Consider the following 18,179-nt stretch of genomic DNA (forward strand, 5'->3'; position numbering starts at 1 on the left):
ACATGCTGTCTCTCTGTGGATTCTTGCAACTTATTAATTTTTCCACTATGTTCTTGAATAATCTTTTTGAGTTCTTCAACTGTTTTATCAGTGTGTTCCTTGGCTTTTTCTGCAGTTTGCCTTATTTCGTTTCTGATGTCTTGAAGCATTCTGTAAATTAGTTTTTTATATTCTGTACCTGATAATTCCAGGATTGTATCTTCATTTGGGAAAGATTTTGATTCTTTTGTTTGTGGGGGTTGTAGAAGCTGTCATGTTCTGCTTCTTTATGTGGTTTGATATGGACTGCTGTCTCTGAGCTATCACTGGGAAACTAGTTTTTCCAGAAAATCCGCTTAAAAAAAAATGCAGTCAGATCCCTATCAGAACTGCCTTTGGATTATAACCGCCACCTTGTTTCCTGTAAAGATGAAAGTCTGAGATTTGGATCATATATGCTTGGCTGTAGCTGGTTCTGTATTTTTAGTCCAGTTAGGGGTGGATTTTTGGTCCCTCGTTTTTTTGTGGTTCGTTCTCTCAGGCCGGAAGAGTGGGTTAGGAAAAGACCAAAAGAAAAAAAAAGGGGCGGGGGAAGCAAAGCCGCTGCGGAGCCGGAGCCATTCTCCCTCTGGCTCAGGAAATTCCAATGTTAATGAAGCCGCCTGGGGAGGGTGGGGGAGGGATCAGAGAGATAGGATAGTAGCACGTCAGAATATAGCCAGAGTTGCTTGTCTTGCTTGGAATGACTATTTTATCTGAGATTCCTGAGGGGCATGTCACCTACGTCTGCTGGCTGTGTGGAGATTGCCCCCGGGGATCTGGCCCACTGAAGCCACGGTCAGATCCTCCACTGCCAGTCCCACGCCCAGCGTCAAGGTTCCCCTGCTGGGACGGTGCGCTCCCGACTCCAAAATCAGTCGCTGCCTCCCGGGGACTTCTCGTCCCGCCAGCTGCGTCGCTGCGCCGCCTTCGCGAACTGACTGGGCCCTCTCCCGGGGTTTGTTCAGGGGAGTGGAGCAGCTCTCCGTGCTTGCGCCGTGACAGTGCCCAGTCAACAGCCCGGCAGCAAGATTCCCCAGCTGGGACTCTGCACTCCCAGCTCCAAGACCAGTCACTGCCTCCCGGGGACTTCTCCCACTGGCTGCATCGCCACGCTGCCCGCGTGGACCGGCTGGGCCTCCTCCCGGGGTGAGTTCAGGGGGGCAGGGCTGGGCCCTTGTTTGCGCCGTCAGCTTCCCTGGGCCCTGCCCTAAATCGAGCGCCAAGGTTACCTGACTGGGATGCTGGCTCCAGGCTCCGAAAACAATCCCTGCTTCCCTGTATTTGTTCGTTTTCCGTCTCTAAATCTGTGTTTGTTGTTCAGGGTTCGTAGATTGTTAAGTATGTGATCGATTCACTTGTTTTTCTGAGTCTTTGTTGCAAGAGGGATCCGAGGTAACGTCTACCTAGTCCGCCATCTTGGCCCCGCCTCTCCCTCTAATACACCCTTTTGACGGCAGTGGTTTTCCTCAGTTATCGACATGCTTAGTTTCCAAAGACCAGGTCATCATGTGAAATCAGTGGTATGCAAAAATGAAGGCTGATCACATCAGATCACCAAATGGAGGATGACTACATCATTACATACGTGTGAAATTACAACATTACTTACCTGTCAAGTTACATCATTACATAACTGGCAAATTATATTACATAACTGCCAAACCACTGAGAGGCATGGCCCAGCCAAGTCAATACATAACCTTAACCATCATAGCTAGCACCCTGACGTTCGTTACAACCAGATGTATGTAGTTATTGTGCAAAATAGCCTAATAGTTGATTTTTTACTATTATTGTAAATTTGAAAATTCAGATAAAGGGAGAGTCAATAAGGGTGGAGAAGGCGTGATATAATTAATGCTTGTGAATACATCACTGAACTGATAAACTAAAAAATTATCTGTATAGCTTACATCTATCCCTCCTTTTTTCACCATTCTGAACTTTAGGCTTATAATTCTCTTGCTTCTTTTTGTTTTGTTTTATCACGTATTTCTCTTTCAGTATATATGTGTGTCTGTGTGTGTAGTTGCTATACTACTCTATATTCTAGCACCCTAACTATAGAAATGTTTCATTCTGTTTGTGGTTTGGGTCCTTGCTTTTTGCACACAGTCTTATGTTTCTAAGAATCATCCTTTTTGTGGGGAGGGTAGCTAAAGTGGCAATACTGGGTATGGCAAATGTTTAAGTGCCTGACAGCTAGCTGAAAAGTTGGCAGTTCAAACCCACCTAAAGGTGCCTTGGAAGACAAGTTTGTTGATCTGCTTCTGAAAGGTCACAGCCTTGAATACCCTATGGAGTAGTTCTACTCTGCACACATGGGGTCCCCATGAGTTGGAATCAACTTGAAGCAACTAACAACAACAAAATGGCAGTCCATTAATTTTCAAAGCTGAGTAATATTTTATTGTTTATAAAATATTGCTGAATAACACAATGTTTTCATTTCCCTGTTGATGGGTATTAGGTTACCTCCAGCTTTCTTTGTCATTATTATTTGGTGCAAGCAATGATGTTACGAACTCTCTTTTATATCTGGAAGAATTTTTGTGTTGTTGAGTATGCAAAAATTTGACTTTAAAGATAATGCTAAATTGTTTTTAAATTGTTATATCAATTTTCAGTTTCATAAACAATGTGTATGATATTCCATTGATCTACATAATTTTTAACCCTTTATAGTGCCAAATTTCTTTATTTTTTTGCCCATTAAACAGGTATAAATATTTTCTCATTGTCGCTTTCATTTTCATTGGCCAATTTGTCTCTTCCTTCTCATTCTTCTCCTTTACAATTTTTTGGCTATTCTTGCCTCTTTGGATTTTGTAATTAGTTTTGCAAGTTCCGTTCTGAAACCTACTGAAATTTTAACTTGATTTGTACTAAATCTATAGGTTAATTTGGAGAGAATCAATCTAATTGTTATATTAAATGTCCCTATACTTGAATCTATGAATCTCTAATGCCTCTCATTTTATTTAGGTTAAAGTTCAAGCCCTTCAGTAAAGATATATAATTTTGGATGGATAGGTCTTGCATCCTCATTAATACCTGGTATTATCAATCATTTCAATTTTAGCCATTCTACTGGAATGTATTCTTAATTTGCATTTCTACAATGAATAATGATGTTGAAATTCTTTTCATGTGCTCATTTCCTATTTTTGTATTTCTTTTATAAAAGTTCTGTTCAAAGATTTTTCCCATTTTTTAAATTTGGTTGTTTGTGTTCTTGATCTTGAATTGTAGGAGTTCTTATATTCCAGATATAAGTCTTTCATCAAATATGTATTTTACAAATACTTTCTCTTAGACTGTGGTTGGACTTTTTATTTTTTAACTAATTTTTGAAAATGCAAAAGATTTTTCTTTTTTTTTTAATTTTGATAAAGTCCTATTTATCAAATTTCTCCCTCAATGGCTTCTGGTTATTTTGTCCTATTTTAGAACTCTTTGCCTAATCTAAACTCTAAAATGTCTTCCTTTATTTTCTTCTATGTGTTTTAAAATTTTAGCTTGCACATTTAAAGATTTTATTTGTTTTATTTATTGTAAGGGTTGAGGTTCCTATTTCTGCATATGCATATCAAGTTTTTCAGCACAATTTGTTGAAAATACTATCCTTTCCATCACTGAATTATCCTGAAGCCTTAATAGTGTAAACTTACATGTACTCATTCTGTACTTTGTGCTATTATTTTCATATATTTACTTTTTTATAAGTTACAAACAACACAATACATTTTATTACTTTTGCTCCTTTGCACTGTTGGTTCTTAGCGGACAACAACATTGTCATATGCATCTTTTCCAAGTAGTTTACAAATAGTAGATACATAGTGTGCTTTAAATAAAAGTTGATTGAGTGAAGGAAGGAACGATGGAAGGAATTTCCTGATCCACCCCAACCAAAAGGCTCTCCTTTCGCTGAGTCCTCAGGATACTCTGTCTCTCCCCAGCTGCCCCCTTCATGTAGCTACATGTTTCTGACCCAACCTCTTTAAGGCTTCCTTTACATCCTTGTTCCGTAGACTGTAAATGAGGGGGTTGAGCATGGGAGTGACCAGAGTGTAGAAGATGGAGACCACCTTGTCCTGCTCCATGGACTCAATGGCTCCTGGATGGGCATACATCACAAAGACAGTCCCAACAAAGAGAGTCACTACAGTCATGTGGGAACCACACGTTGAGAAGACCTTGTGACGCCCAGCTGCTGAACGCATCCTCAGGATGGTCACTGTGATATAGCCATAGGAGACAAGAACCACACATGTCACACCCACAATGATCAGCCCACAGATGCCAAACATGACCAGTTCATTGAGGGCTGTGTCGGCACAGGCAATCCGGAGCAGAGAGGGCAAGTCACAGAAGTAGTGGTTGATGTGGTTGGAGCTGCAGAATGGCACACGGAGAGCTAGACTGGTCTGCACAATGGAATTGAAGCAGCCTCCACAGTAGGTGCCCAGTACCAGGCGGGTGCAGGCTGAGGGGCACATGGTGACTGGGTAGCGCAGGGGGTTGCAGATGGCCATGAAGCGGTCATAGGCCATGACACCCAGAAGTAAACAGTCAGTGGTGACCAGTATAGCAAATAAGAATAGCTGAGTGGCACAGCCCGCGAAGGTGATGATTTTTCTTGATGAGAAGAAGTTTGAAAGGGCCGTGGGAGCAATGACGGAGGAGTAGCAGAGGTCCAGGAAGGAGAGGTTCTTAAGAAAAAAGTACATCGGGGAGTGGAGGCGGGCGTCCAGTGTGATGACCACGATCATCGTGAGGTTCCCCAGTACAGTCACCATATAGAGGGTCAAGAATACAGCAAAGAGCAGGACCTGGATCTTCAGCCCACCCTCAAATCCCACTAGCACAAACTCACGCAAAGAGACCACTGAAGCATTGCCATTTCTCAGTGTTGGCATGGTCCTGGGGCCTCAGACTAAGATAGGAAATTCCACTTACAGTAATATTGGATTAGGTAAGCCAGACTACACTTCCTGGTGATGACTATTAGAAACCCAAACAACAACATCTGATTAAGCCATAGGAGAGTTAATGATTTAGTAAATAATTACTGAACAGAGCTCACAGAAGACCAGAGAGGTGAGCCCAGCTTTGAAAGCATGGCTTATATCCCTGGAGGTTTAAGTTAGTTTTGAAGAGCTAGTCTGAGAGGCCAGGTGGCTAAGCATGAGTTTTTCATCTCTTTTGGAGTAGATGGTGAAAGCAGATGGTTACTAAAGACCACCACAAATTCATGCAAGGGCTAAGTTTAAATAAGGAGTAGGTCTGCAGCTCAGCTTCTGATCATTTCAATTACTGAAATTGGATTAAGGTGAGTTCTGAGTGCCAGTGCCTCTGATACCTTGAAAAAAAAAATACAACATATTTTATCAAGAGGAAGACACCTAATCTCAGGCTTCAGGTTTTTTCTATAAAATTTTTGCATAGGCAATAGCAGGGAGACAATTTAAGAATCGAGGAGTTAAGGCAATATGAATTAAAACAACAGAAACAATGGATAATAGGAAAAATCACAGAGGTGTCAGGCTTTGGAGTTAGTGAACATAAACTTTGAAATAACTAAAACTTTATGTTTGGGAGAATAAAAGATAAGATTAAGAATTTTAGCAGAGATATGGAAATTATAAGAATAATCAAACGTACAATTTTTTAAAAAGTACAATGACTAAAATCTAGTACTGACTGAGTGGGTTAAATAGCAGATTAGACATAGCTGAAGAGGGAATTTGTGACCTAGAATACAAGTCAGCAGAAATATTCATAATGAAGCATGAAGAGAAAAAAGGATAGAAAAATCAGAAAGAGGTCAGAGACATAGAAGATATAGTGAGAAAACTTAACACATGTGAAGTATGAGTCCCTAAAAAAGAGGAAAGAGAGAAAAGTGCTGAATCAGCATTTGGAGAGATAATGGCTGAATATTTTCCTAAGCTAATGAAAGACATTAATCCATAGATTTGTGTACCCTATAACATCAAAGCAGGATTAATGCAAAGAAGACCACACTTGTTGTTGTTAGGTGCCGTCGAGTCGGTTCCGACTCATAGTGACCCTATGCACAACAGAACGAAACACTGCCCAGTCCTGCACCATCCTCGCAATCATTGTTATGTTTGAGCTCATTGTTGCAGCCGCTGTGTCAATCCACCTCGTTGAGGGTCTTCCTCTTTTCCGCTGACCCTGTACTCTGCCAAGCATGATGTCCTTCTCCAGGGACTCATCCCTCCTGACAAGATGTCCAAAGTATGTAAGACGTAGTCTCACCATCTTTGCCTCTAAGGAGCATTCTGGCCGCACTTTTTCCAAGACAGATTTGTTTGTTCTTTTGGCAGTCCATGGTATATTCAATAGTCTTCACCAACACCACTATTCAAAGGCGTCAACTCTTCTTCGGTCTTCCTTATTCATTGTCCAGCTTTCACGTGCATATGATACAATTGAATATACCATGGCTTGGGTCTTTTTTGGGGTCAGGAGCACCTTAGTCTTCTAGACATCTTTGCTCTTCAACACTTTGAAGGGGTCCTTTGCAGTAGATTTGCCCAATGCAAAGTAATCTTTTGATTTCTTGACTGCTGCTTCCATGGCTGTTGATTGTGGATCCAAGAAAAATGAAATCCTTGACAACTTCAATCTTTTCTCTGTTTATCATGATATTGCTCATTGGTTCAGTTGTGAGGATTTTTGTTTTCTTTATGTTGAGGTGCAATCCATACTGAAGACTATGTTCTTTGATCTTCATTAGTAAGTGCTTCAAGTCCTCTTCACTTTCAGCAAGCAAGGTTGTGTCATCTGCATAATGCAGGTTACTAATGAGTCTTCCTCCAATCCTGTTGCCCCATTCTTCTTCATATAGTCCAGCTTCTCACATCATTTGTTCAGCATACAGGTTAAATAGGTTTGGTGAAAGAATACAACCCTGACGCACACCTTTCCTGACTTTATACCAATCAGTATCCCCTTGTTCTGTCCAAACAACTGCCTCTTGATCTGTGTAAAGGTTCCTCATGAGCACAATTAAGTGCTCTGGAATTCCCATTCTTTGCAGTGTTATCCATAGTTTGTTATGATCCACACAGTCGAATGCATTTGCATAGTCAATAAGACACAGGTAAACATCCTTCTGGTATTCTCTGCTTTCAGCCAGGATCCATCCGACATCAGCAATGATATCCCTGGTTCCACGTCCTCTTCTGAAACCATCCTGAATTTCTGGCATATGATCAGGAACTGATGGTACTGAAGGAAGATGTCCAAACTGCTCTGAAGGCATTGGTGAAAAGCAAGGCTCCAGGAATTGATGGAATATCAATTGAGATCTTTCAACAAACAGATGCAACACTGGAGGTGCTCACTCGCCTATGCCAAGAAATATGGAAGACAGCTTCCTGGTCAACTGACTGGAAGAGATCCATATTTATGCCTATTCCCAAGAAAGATGATCCAACCGAATGTGGAAATTATAGAACAATATCGTTAATATCACATGCAAGCAAAATTTTGCTGAAGATCATTCAAAAACGGCTGCAACAGTATATCAACAGACCACACTTAGGCATACCAAAAACCAAAAAACCAAACCCACTGCCGTCAACTTGATTCCAACTCATATCCACCCTACAGGACAGAGTAGAACCGTCCCATAGAGTTTCCATGAAGAGCCTGGTAAATTTGAACTGTCAACCTTTTGATTAGCAGCTGTAACACTTAACCACTACACCACCAGGTTTTCGATAGTAAAAAACAAAGAAACAAAAGTTAAAACTAAGATAAAGAGAAAAAATCTTCAAAGCAACCTGAGAAAAAAAGGTATAATACTTCAAAGAACCAATTGCAATATTAAGACTGCCAAGTGACTTCTTACTAGATTAAAAAAAAAAAAAAAAACACCAGAGTCAATTAAATGATATTTTAATGTACTCTAACAAAATAATTCCCAACAAGAGTTCTATACCCACTCAAACTATCCTTTTAGAACTAAGATGAGTTCTACAATAATAGCTACAAACTTCAATACCTGACTTTGAATATGGATAGGATCAGCAGACAGAAGGCCAGCAAGGAGTAGAAGACTTGACCACCATTACAAACCAACCAGGCCTAATAGACATCTATAAAAGTCTCCACCCAGCAACAGCAGAATACGCATTCTTCTCAAGTGCACGTGGATCATTGTCCAGGATAGACCATCTGTTAGGCCACAAAAGAAGTCTGAATGATTTTAAAGAGACTGAATTCATACCACGTGTCTTCTCCGACCACAAAGGGATGAAACTAAAAATCAATAACAGGAGGAAACACAGAAGAGACACATATATTTGGTCTATTCATCTACCATAAGGAGCCCTGGTGGTGCAGTAGTTAAGTGTTTGGCTGCTGATCAAATGGTTGATGGTTCAAACCCACCAGTTGCTCTGCAGAAAAAAGATGTGGCAGTCTTCTTCCTTAAAGATTTGCCACCTTAGAAACCTTATGGGGCTGTTCCACTCAGTTTTATGGGGTTGCTGTGAGTTGGAATCAACTAAACAGCAGTGGGTTTGGGTATTGGTATTTCTACCATGGAATAGTATTCAGCCATAACAAGCAATGAAATATTGATGCATGCTAGGATAAACTAACGTTAGTTTCATTAAGTCAAGAACACACATTGTATTATTTGTCAGCAGCTACCAAAAAAGAGTAAAAGAATGTACAATTTCCAAGAAAATATAAGCAAAAACTATAACAACACATTTTTTTCAATCAATGTGCTAAAGGCAGGAAAGGAGAGAGAAAGACGGAGGCAAGGAAGTAGAAAGCACTAAATGACGTGGTGTGCTTAAAACCTAGAGATAAGAGCACTTATGTATGAAATAGAAAGCAAGCATGTAATAGAACTTATACCAAAAGTTAATTATTTTAAAAAACGAGTAAAATTGGCAAGATTAATGATGTGTAAAGCAGAAAGGGCAAAATGTCAAGGAATGAAAGGGAGACATTAGGAGAGATCCTAAAAACATAGACTGGAAAATGAGATAATATCATCAAAAACTTGGTTTTAATAAATTTGAAAATTTGATAAAGTTGAGAACTGACTAGAAAAATATAGCCTTCCAAAACTGACCTTGTAATAGAAAACCTGGAAGTCCTATACTCATTTAAGAAATTGAATGTACACTTCAAAATCTTTCCAATGGAAAGTTTCCAGGATTAGATGGCTTTCCTGGTGAATTCTATCAAATATTTCAGGAAGAAATAATGCTAATTTTACACAAAATATTCTAGAAGAAAAAAAAAAGAGGGGCCACTTTCCATGTTATTTTAGGGAGCATGGATAATGTTGATATCAAGACGTGACAAGACATTATAAGAAAAGAAATATACATAATATTCTTATTCATGAACATAAATGCAAATTTCTCAATCTATTTCTGTAATATATAAAAAAGATGACATGTGCACAGGAATGCAAAGTTGTTTAATACTGGAAAATCAATGTTATTCATCACTTTAACAGAATAAAGAGGAAAATCATATTATTGCAATAAACTCAGAAAAAGCACTTGATAAAATCTGGCATTCAATATAGAGGAGAATGTCTTAACCTGATAAATGGCATCTACAAATAGCTTTAATGGTGAAACATCTTTAATGGTGAAATCCTGAAAGCTTTTCATTGAAATGGGAGCAAGACAATATTGCCCAATCTCTTCAGTTACATTCAACATTATACTGGATATCCTAACCAGTTCCTTTAGGTGAGAGAAAGAAATGATAGTTATCGTGCTTCTTGGAAGAAAGAATAAAAACTGTCATTAATAACAGATGATATGATTGTGTGCATAGAACACCCATAGTAAGCTACAGATAAATTATTAAAATTAATAAATGAATTTGGAAAGTTTACTGAAAACAAGATCGACATACAAAATTGTTTTTATTTCTATGTACCAGCAACAAACAGAAAATGAAAAGTCAAAAGGGATATGATTTAAAAATAGTGTGCAAATATCCATGGCCAAATATGGGGAAAACATTCTTACATAAAACTATTGGAGAAGTATGAATCTAGGAAAATTTGCAAGCATCAAAAATGAAATGGAACTTAGAAAGATCGATATCCAAGGCATTAGTGAGCTGAAATGGACTGGAATTTGTCATTTTGAATGGGACAATCATATGGTCTACTATGCTGGGAACAACACCTTGAAGAGGAATGGCAGTACATTCATTGTCAAAAAGACCATATCAAGATCTATCCTGAAGTACAATGCTGTCAGTGATAAGCTAGTATCCGTATGCCTACAAAAAAGACCAGTTAATGCAATTATTATTCAAATTTATGCACCAACCACTGAGGCCAAAGATGAAGTTATTGAAAATTTTTACCAGCTTCTGCAGTCTGAAATTGATGGGATATGCAATCCAGATGCATTGATAATTACTGGTAATTGGAATGCAAAAGTTGGAAACAAAGAAGAAGGATCAGTCTTTGGAAAATATGGCCTTGGTGATAGAAACGATGCCAGAGATTCCACGATTGAATTTTGCAAGATGAATGACGTCTTCATTGCAAAAACCTTTTTTCACCAACATAAACGGCGTCTATACACATGAACCTTGCCAGATGGAATACACAGGAATCGAATCCACTACATCTGTGGAAAGAGATGATAGAAAAGCTCAATATCATCCATCAGAAAAAGGTCAGGGGCCAACTGCAGATCAGACCATCAATTACACATATGGAAGTTCATGTTAAAAATGAAGGAAATTAGAACAAGTCCATGAGAGCCAAAATAAGACCTTGAGTACATTCCACCTGAATTTAGAGGGCATCTCAAGAATAGCTTTGATGCATTCAATACTAATGACCAAAGGTCAGATGAGTTGTGGAATGACATCAAGGACATCATCCATGAAGAAAGCAAGAGGTCATTAAAAAGACAGATGAGAAAGAAAAGACCTAAATGGATGTCAGAAGAGACTCTGAAACTTGCTCTTGAACACTGAGCAGCTAAAGCAAAAGGAAAAAATCATGAAGCAAAAGAGTTGAACAGAAAATTTCAAAGGGAGCCTCGAGAAGACAAAGTAAAGTATTGCAATGACATGTGCAGAGACCTGGAGTTAGAAAACCAAAAGTTAAGAACACCTTCAGCATTTCTCAAGCTGAAAGAACAGAAGAAAAAATTCAAGCCTTGAGTTGCACTAAATAGTGAAGGATTCTACAGGGAAAATATTAAAAGATGCAGGAAGCATCAAAAGGAGATGGAAGGAATACACAGAGTCACCATATCAAAAATACTTGGTCAACATTCAAGCATTTCAGTAGGTAACATATGATCAGTAAGTGATGGTACTGAAGGAAAAAGTCCAAGCTGCACTGAAGGCATTGGTGAAAAACAAGGCTCCGGGAATTAATGGGACGCCAACTGAGATGTTTCAACAAATGGATGCAGCACTGGAAGTACTCACTTGTCTATGCCAAGAAATTTGAAAGACAGCTACCTGACCAACCTATTGGAAGATATCCATATTTATGTCTATTCCCAACAAAGGTGATATAACCAAATGTGGAAATTATCTAACAATACAATTAATATCACATGCAAAGAAAATTTTGCTGACGATCATTCAAAAGCAGCTGCAGCAGTATATCGACAGGGAACTGCCAGAAATTCAAGCCGGATTTAGAAGAGGATGTGGAACCAGGGATATCATTGCTGATGTAAGATGAATCCTGGATCAAAGCAGAGAATTCCAGAAAGAGGTTTACTTGTGTTTTATTGACTATGCAAAGGCATTCAACTGTGTGGATCATAACAAGTTGTGGATAACATTGCAGAAAATGAGAATTCCAGAACACTTAATTGTGCTCATGAAGAATTTGTACATAGATCAAGAGGCAGTCATTTGAACAGAACAAGGGGATAGCTCAAGGTTTAAAGTCAGAAAAGGTGTGTGTCAGGGTTGTATCCTTTCACCATAGCTTTTCAATCCATATGCTGAGCAAATAAACTTAAAAGCTGGACTGTATGAATAAGAACGGGCATCAGAATTGGAGGAAGACTCATTAACAACTGTGTTAGGCAGATGACACAACCTTACTTGCTGAAAGTCAAGGGGATTTGAAGCACTTACTGATGAAGATCAAAGACCACAGCCTTCAGTATGGATTACGCCTCAACATAAAGAAACAAAAATCCTCAGAGCTGGGCCAGTAAGCAAGATTATGATAAATGGAGAAAAGATTGATGTTGTCAAGGATTTCATTTTACTTGGATCCACAATGAATACCCATGGAAGCAGCAATAAAGACATCAAAAGACACATTGCATTGGGGAAATCCGCTGCAAAAGTCCTCTTTAAAATGTTGAAAAGCAATGATGTCACCTTGAAGAATAATGTGTGACTGACCCAAGCCATAGTGTTTTCAATCACATCATATGCATGCAAAAGCTGTACAATGAATAAGGAAGACCGGAGGAGAACTGATGTCTTTGAATTGTGGTGTTGGCAAAGAGTATTGCATATACCAGGGACTGCCAAAAGAATGAACAAATCAGTCTTGGATGAAGTATAAGCAGAATGCTCCTTAGAAGCAAGGATGGTAAGGCTACGTCTCACATTCTTTGGACATGTTATCAGAAGTGATCAGTCTCTGAAGAAGGATATCACGCTTGGTAAAGAGCAGGGTGAGCAAAAAAGAGGAAGACCCTCAACCAGATGGACTGACACAGTGACTGCAACAATGGGCTCAGGCATAGCAACAATTCTGAGGATGACACAGGACAGGGCATTGTTTTGTTCTGATCTGCATAGGGTTGCTATGAGTTGGAACTGACTCGATGGCACCTAACAACAACAACAACATTGGCAAAACCAAAGCAGATTTAAACAACATGATGGGATATGCCAGGCTCATAAGCTGGAAAACTTAATACCACAGAAATGTCAATTTCCCAAAAACTAAACTCAGTCAATGCAATCCCAATGCACTTTATTTGTGGAACTTAACAAGCTGATCCTGAAATTTATGGGCAAATTCAAATACATCCAAGATAGTCTTGAAGAAGAAAAGCAGAGTGGAAGGACTTTTCCTACTAGATATTGACTCATAGTTTACAGTAATGAAGATAGTGTGATAATGGCATGAGGCTAGACAAGTAGACCAATGAGATAGAGCAGAGACCTAGAAACTGACCCAGTGTTTAGATACACTCAATTTATCAAAGAGTTAACACTACAGAAAAGTGAAAAATCTGGGACAACTGGATACATATCATTTAAAGAGTGAAATTTGACCCTTAACGCACACTATACACAAAAATCAATTACCAGTCGAGACCAAATCAAAAAATGAAAACAAAAAACCCAAACCTGTTGCTGTCAAGTCGATTCCAACTCATAGCGACCCTATAGGACAGAGCAGAACGGCCCCATATAGTCTCTAAGGAGCAGTTGGTGGATTCAAACTGCTGACCTTTTGCTTAGCAGCCATATCTCTTAACCACTGCGCCACCAGTTGAGAGTACACCTAAATATGACAGCAAAAGAATGAATGTCCTAGAATATAATATAGGAGAATATCTTTGTGGCCTCAGTGTAGGGACAGGCTTCTTAAATTTCCCAAACAGGGAACAAAAAATACTAAACAGAGAGAAAATATTTGGTGAATTGGACTACACAAAAACTGAGCTACTATTCAGAGTGTGAAAAGGCAGGCCACAGCTTGGGAAAAGATACTTGGAATACACACAATGGACAAGGGACGTGTACTAAAGATATGTAAATAATCCTACAGACAAATAAGTAAAAATATGGGCAAGAGACTTGCAGAAGTGCTTTACTGAAAAGAATATCCAAATGGCCAACAAGTACTTGAAATTGAGCACAACCTGGCTAATCATCAGGAAAAGGCAAATTAAGGCCCTGGTGAGATACTACTGCACACCCACCTGGCTGGCTAAAATTAGATGGATGGCAAGAACTGGTGTTGGTGAGGATGGGGAGTAACTGGAACGCTTATGTGTTTAGAACTGCTGATATAATTTAGGACAAGCAGTTTGGCGTTTCTAGTAGAGTTGAAGATACTAGCCTTACCTATGACCTAACTGTCCATCCCGAAGGTATTTACCCAACGGATATGTGCACACCTGTGCACTAGGAGACGTGTATAGGACTGATCCCTGTAGCACTGATCATAAACGCTGCAAGTGGGAAGCAACTCAAATATCGATCACAATTGAACAGATCAATAAATAATGGCATATTTGTCTGATGGAGTACAACAGAACAGCAAAAATTAACAAACTACTTGTACACATAACAATGTGAATCAGTCCCATGAGCGTAACATTAAGCAAAAGGAGCCAGACAGGAAAGAACACATACGATATGAGTCAGCTTAATATGAACGTTCTAAGAGTAGGGGAATCTGAAGGAAAATGCTTCAGGGATACATGCTTAGAAGAGAAAACCATAGACGACAGCCCTAAACATGAAGACCATGGCTATCTTTTCATGGACAAGAGGAATTTGTGGTTAACAGAACACTTGAGAACTTCCTAGCCTCTGGGGATGTTCTACTTCTTGACCTGCGTGGTGGTTACGGGGTGTTTGCTTTGTGATCATTCCTTGATTGTAGGTTTTTTCTGTGCACATTTCTGCAAATGTGTGGTAGCCAGGGCCAAAGGGATGGAGCACTTCACCCAAGGTTCCTGAGGACCCTTGCCAACCCAAGGGGCACTTGCCACCACCTCCTCCTTCCTGGAGGAGCTCAGACCAGGTTGAAAAAAAACATTTGCTGCACTTTCTTGCATTCACACTTACCTATCTATCACCTGCGTTGTGAAGGGTCAGAGGTTTGCCGTGGGAGATGCTGGGAGGACTTAGAAATGGCCCTGCACTCAAGTCACTTCGGGTGTTATTGTCCTCATTAGGTGCCATCCATGGGACTAGTAGAACTGCCCCATAAGGTTTCCTAGGCTGTAGTCTTTACTGGAACAGATTGCCACTTCTTTCTACTGCAGAGCTGCTGGGTGGGTTTGAACTGCCAACATTTTGGTTAGCAGCCAAATGCTTAACTATTACACCTCCAGGACTCCTTGTTCGGGGTGTACCAGCAGCCTTCAACACCCTACTTCCTCCCTCTATAACAAATATTTTTTCCTTGGTGTTGGCAATCATAGTCTATTCTGGTGGCTGTCCTGCCTCTCATTGCTTTCCCTCATCTCCTTTCCTTGCCTGGTTCCCTGACTACACTGGAATGATGGTGTCTCCAAACACTTTATTTCTGAATTCAGTGCCTCTCAAACATTAGTGTGAATCAGAATTACCTGGAGAGCTTGAGAAACCACAGATCCCTGGCCTCCATACCCAGAGATTTGAATTCAGTAGATCTGGGTCATCTGCCATTCCAACAAATCCCCGGGTGACACTGATGATGTGGGTCTGAAGTCCACACTTTGAAGGGCCCTGATAATAAAAGCTCCAACTCTCTCCTGTGCTAAAGACCTACATCTCCAAATGGCAATTGGATATGTCCTCCAGGAAGTCCCACCAGCACCCCAAGTCATCATGTTCAAAACTGTCATCCCCATGGAAGTGCCTTCTGCCTGGCTTGAGGGTACTGCTGTCCTCCAGTTCCCAAACCCAGTCCTTTTCCCTCTCCTGCCATATTCAACCCTCACTACCTCCTGCCAGCTCTTTGCACTCAATCTTTCTTCTCTCCACCAACTTTTACCTGACCTCATTCTTCTCACCTCTCTTTCGGATGGTTGCCATGGGCTTCTCACGGGCTCCATTTTGTCCACTCAGTAATTTCTTGCCTTCACAGCCTCTCCAGTGTAGGCTAATTTTTCAAATTTGCATATCAGATCATAAACTCCCTAATTCAAACCAGGCAGTAGCTCTCCCAGCACCTGAAGAATGCACAGTAGCAATCTCAGCTTGAGCTTGCTCACCCCACACCTGCCAGGTGAGCTCAGCTCCAGCATGTGGTACTTGGTCTGCCTTCTCTGATTCTTTCTCACTCTGCCAGGATGGGCTATCCAGCCCTCTCCACCTGTGGGTGTGGCCAATTGTCCTGTCTTCCCCATACTCTGATGTATTTTTTTCCTCCTTGTGTCATTAAAAGGAGCCCTGGTGGTCTAAGAGTTAAGCACTCAGCTGCTAATCTAAAGGCAGGCCGTTCAAACCCACCAGCCGTTTCATGGAAGAAAATGTGGCAGTCTGCTTCCATAAAGATTATAGTCTTGGAAACCCTCTGGCACACCTACCATGTCCTATAGGATTGCTATGAGTGGGAACTCACTTGATGGCAAATGGTTTGGTGTTTTGTGACATCAAGGGACTGGGTTATGGCCCTCTTGTTGCACTTGTCACATGCATTGCAGATATTTGTTTACATGTCTGCATTCCTGCTGAGCCACAAGGTCCTAGTGGTTGGACTTGGTTTCGTTTGTCTCCACATCCCTGATGCAGACCATGCCCTGTAGCAGAGTGTGCCCAGAAGTTTGATGGTCTTGATTTCAGCCCGAGAGATGGATTCCTGGTCATGTGGGAGCCCAGTGTGCTCCTGGTCCCCTCTTTATCATGAACATATAACCTGTCCCTTCAGGCTAAATGACCCTGGAGCCCAAGACCAATGCTGGGCCAGGGCAGGTGTGTGGTCAGTTCTTCACCTGCTGAGAGCAATTTCTGAGTGCTTAGTATAAATACACACCCTGCAGACTCCCTGAAACACATGCTCTTTTCCACCTGTCTGCAGCCCTGCAGGGGCTGTCCTGAACTTACCTTTTCCAGATGATGGTCATGGTTGCCCAAGGCCACACAGCCAGAACCTGTGCTCCTGGATTTCCAGGCTCCTGACTCCTGGTCTGTGCTGATAGGATGGCCTGGCACTCATGGCCCCTGTACCGCTTATCCAAAGCTGGCCCCTCTGTAGTGAAGTGAGCAAAACAAGGCTGCAGGTGGGGTACCTAGGTCTCAACAGGGTCCGGATGCTCCAGGTTCTGGTACAGGAAGCTGCAGGATCCTCGGTGGAGGCAGGGAGGCTCAGCCCAGCTCTTCCTTGCCTGGTCCCCATTGCTGCATGGTGTGATGTCACGGAACCTGCACCATGTGGTCACTGCAGGCACGTTTCTCTGCTCCTATCATGGCTGGAACGTGGGCCTCACATGGCCAATTAAGGATGGTTGTTTGTGTTGGGGCCTGCAGTGTACTGGGAATCCTGGACTTCTGGGCCCCTGTCGCCATCCTTGGTTGGACTCCCTAACCTCCAAGGCTGGGGTTGAAGCCCGCAAGTCCCTCGGAGGCCCCCAGAGGGCAAGCAGGAGACAAGCACAGAACCTCAGGCAGACCCAGTGGATTTCACTGGCAAGGCCTCCTCCCAGGGTGACAGGGGGGTCCTCTTGGGGCCAGAGCCCCTCCCCAACCTTTCGTTTTCTCTACCTTTTAGCCATAACATTTTTCCGTGAAAAGGAGAAAAATTCCTCCTTTTGCTCTACTCCTCGTCCTCTCCCGAACCGGCCCCTGACTTTGAGTAGGTCACCTTGCCATGGAAAAATCGCAGGTGGAAAAAGACCGCCCCTCAGTTCCATTTCTGTTTTTGGTAGAGGCTGCACAGCATGGGAGTGTAGTATTTGAAAAATCTTGGTCTGCAAAATTAGAAAAACGTATGTTTGAAACATTCAAGCAATTCAAAAGTGTTTGGAGTCGAAAGTGAAGACACTCCCCTCTGTTCCCCCTAATCACAGTCCTGGCCTCTGTGGGTAGTGTGGGGTCTCCACTTCCAAGCCTGTGTGTGTGCACCTGAGTGTGCCTGTGTGTGAGTGTGTGCCTGTCTGTTAGTGTGAGCAGGTGCACCGAGGGGGTCGTGCATGCTGGTATAATTTGTTTGATTCTTTTTTCTTTTACCAAAAATATGGTCACACTCTACATCGGTCTGCAATTTGACTTTTTTCTTTTTTCACCAAATCATGAACAAGTGTGATCTTTCTAAGCCAGTGTTTTGTCTTTCAAAAGTCGCTGGAATGTTCCATCGTACGGGGATCGTCATTGATTCATTCAATTCTACATTAATGGGCATTTAATTTATTGCATTTTACAAAAAAAATTGTAGTGTTTCAGTAAATGACCTTTTACTCTATGTC

At 41.2% G+C, this 18,179-nt stretch overlaps 1 protein-coding gene across 1 annotated transcript; it reads right to left on the reverse strand.

Annotated features, from left to right (window-relative positions):
- Positions 1 to 3,992: 3,992 nt before the first annotated feature.
- Positions 3,993 to 4,943, reverse strand: LOC126078268 (olfactory receptor 12-like). Its single transcript, XM_049888601.1, has one exon. It carries the CDS (start codon positions 4,941 to 4,943, stop codon positions 3,993 to 3,995), a length of 951 nt encoding a protein of 316 aa, XP_049744558.1.
- Between the last annotated feature and the right edge of the window lie 13,236 nt (positions 4,944 to 18,179).

The sequence above is a fragment of the Elephas maximus genome, chromosome 6 (assembly GCF_024166365.1).
Source record: "Elephas maximus indicus isolate mEleMax1 chromosome 6, mEleMax1 primary haplotype, whole genome shotgun sequence".
Taxonomy (NCBI): Eukaryota; Metazoa; Chordata; class Mammalia; order Proboscidea; family Elephantidae; genus Elephas; species Elephas maximus.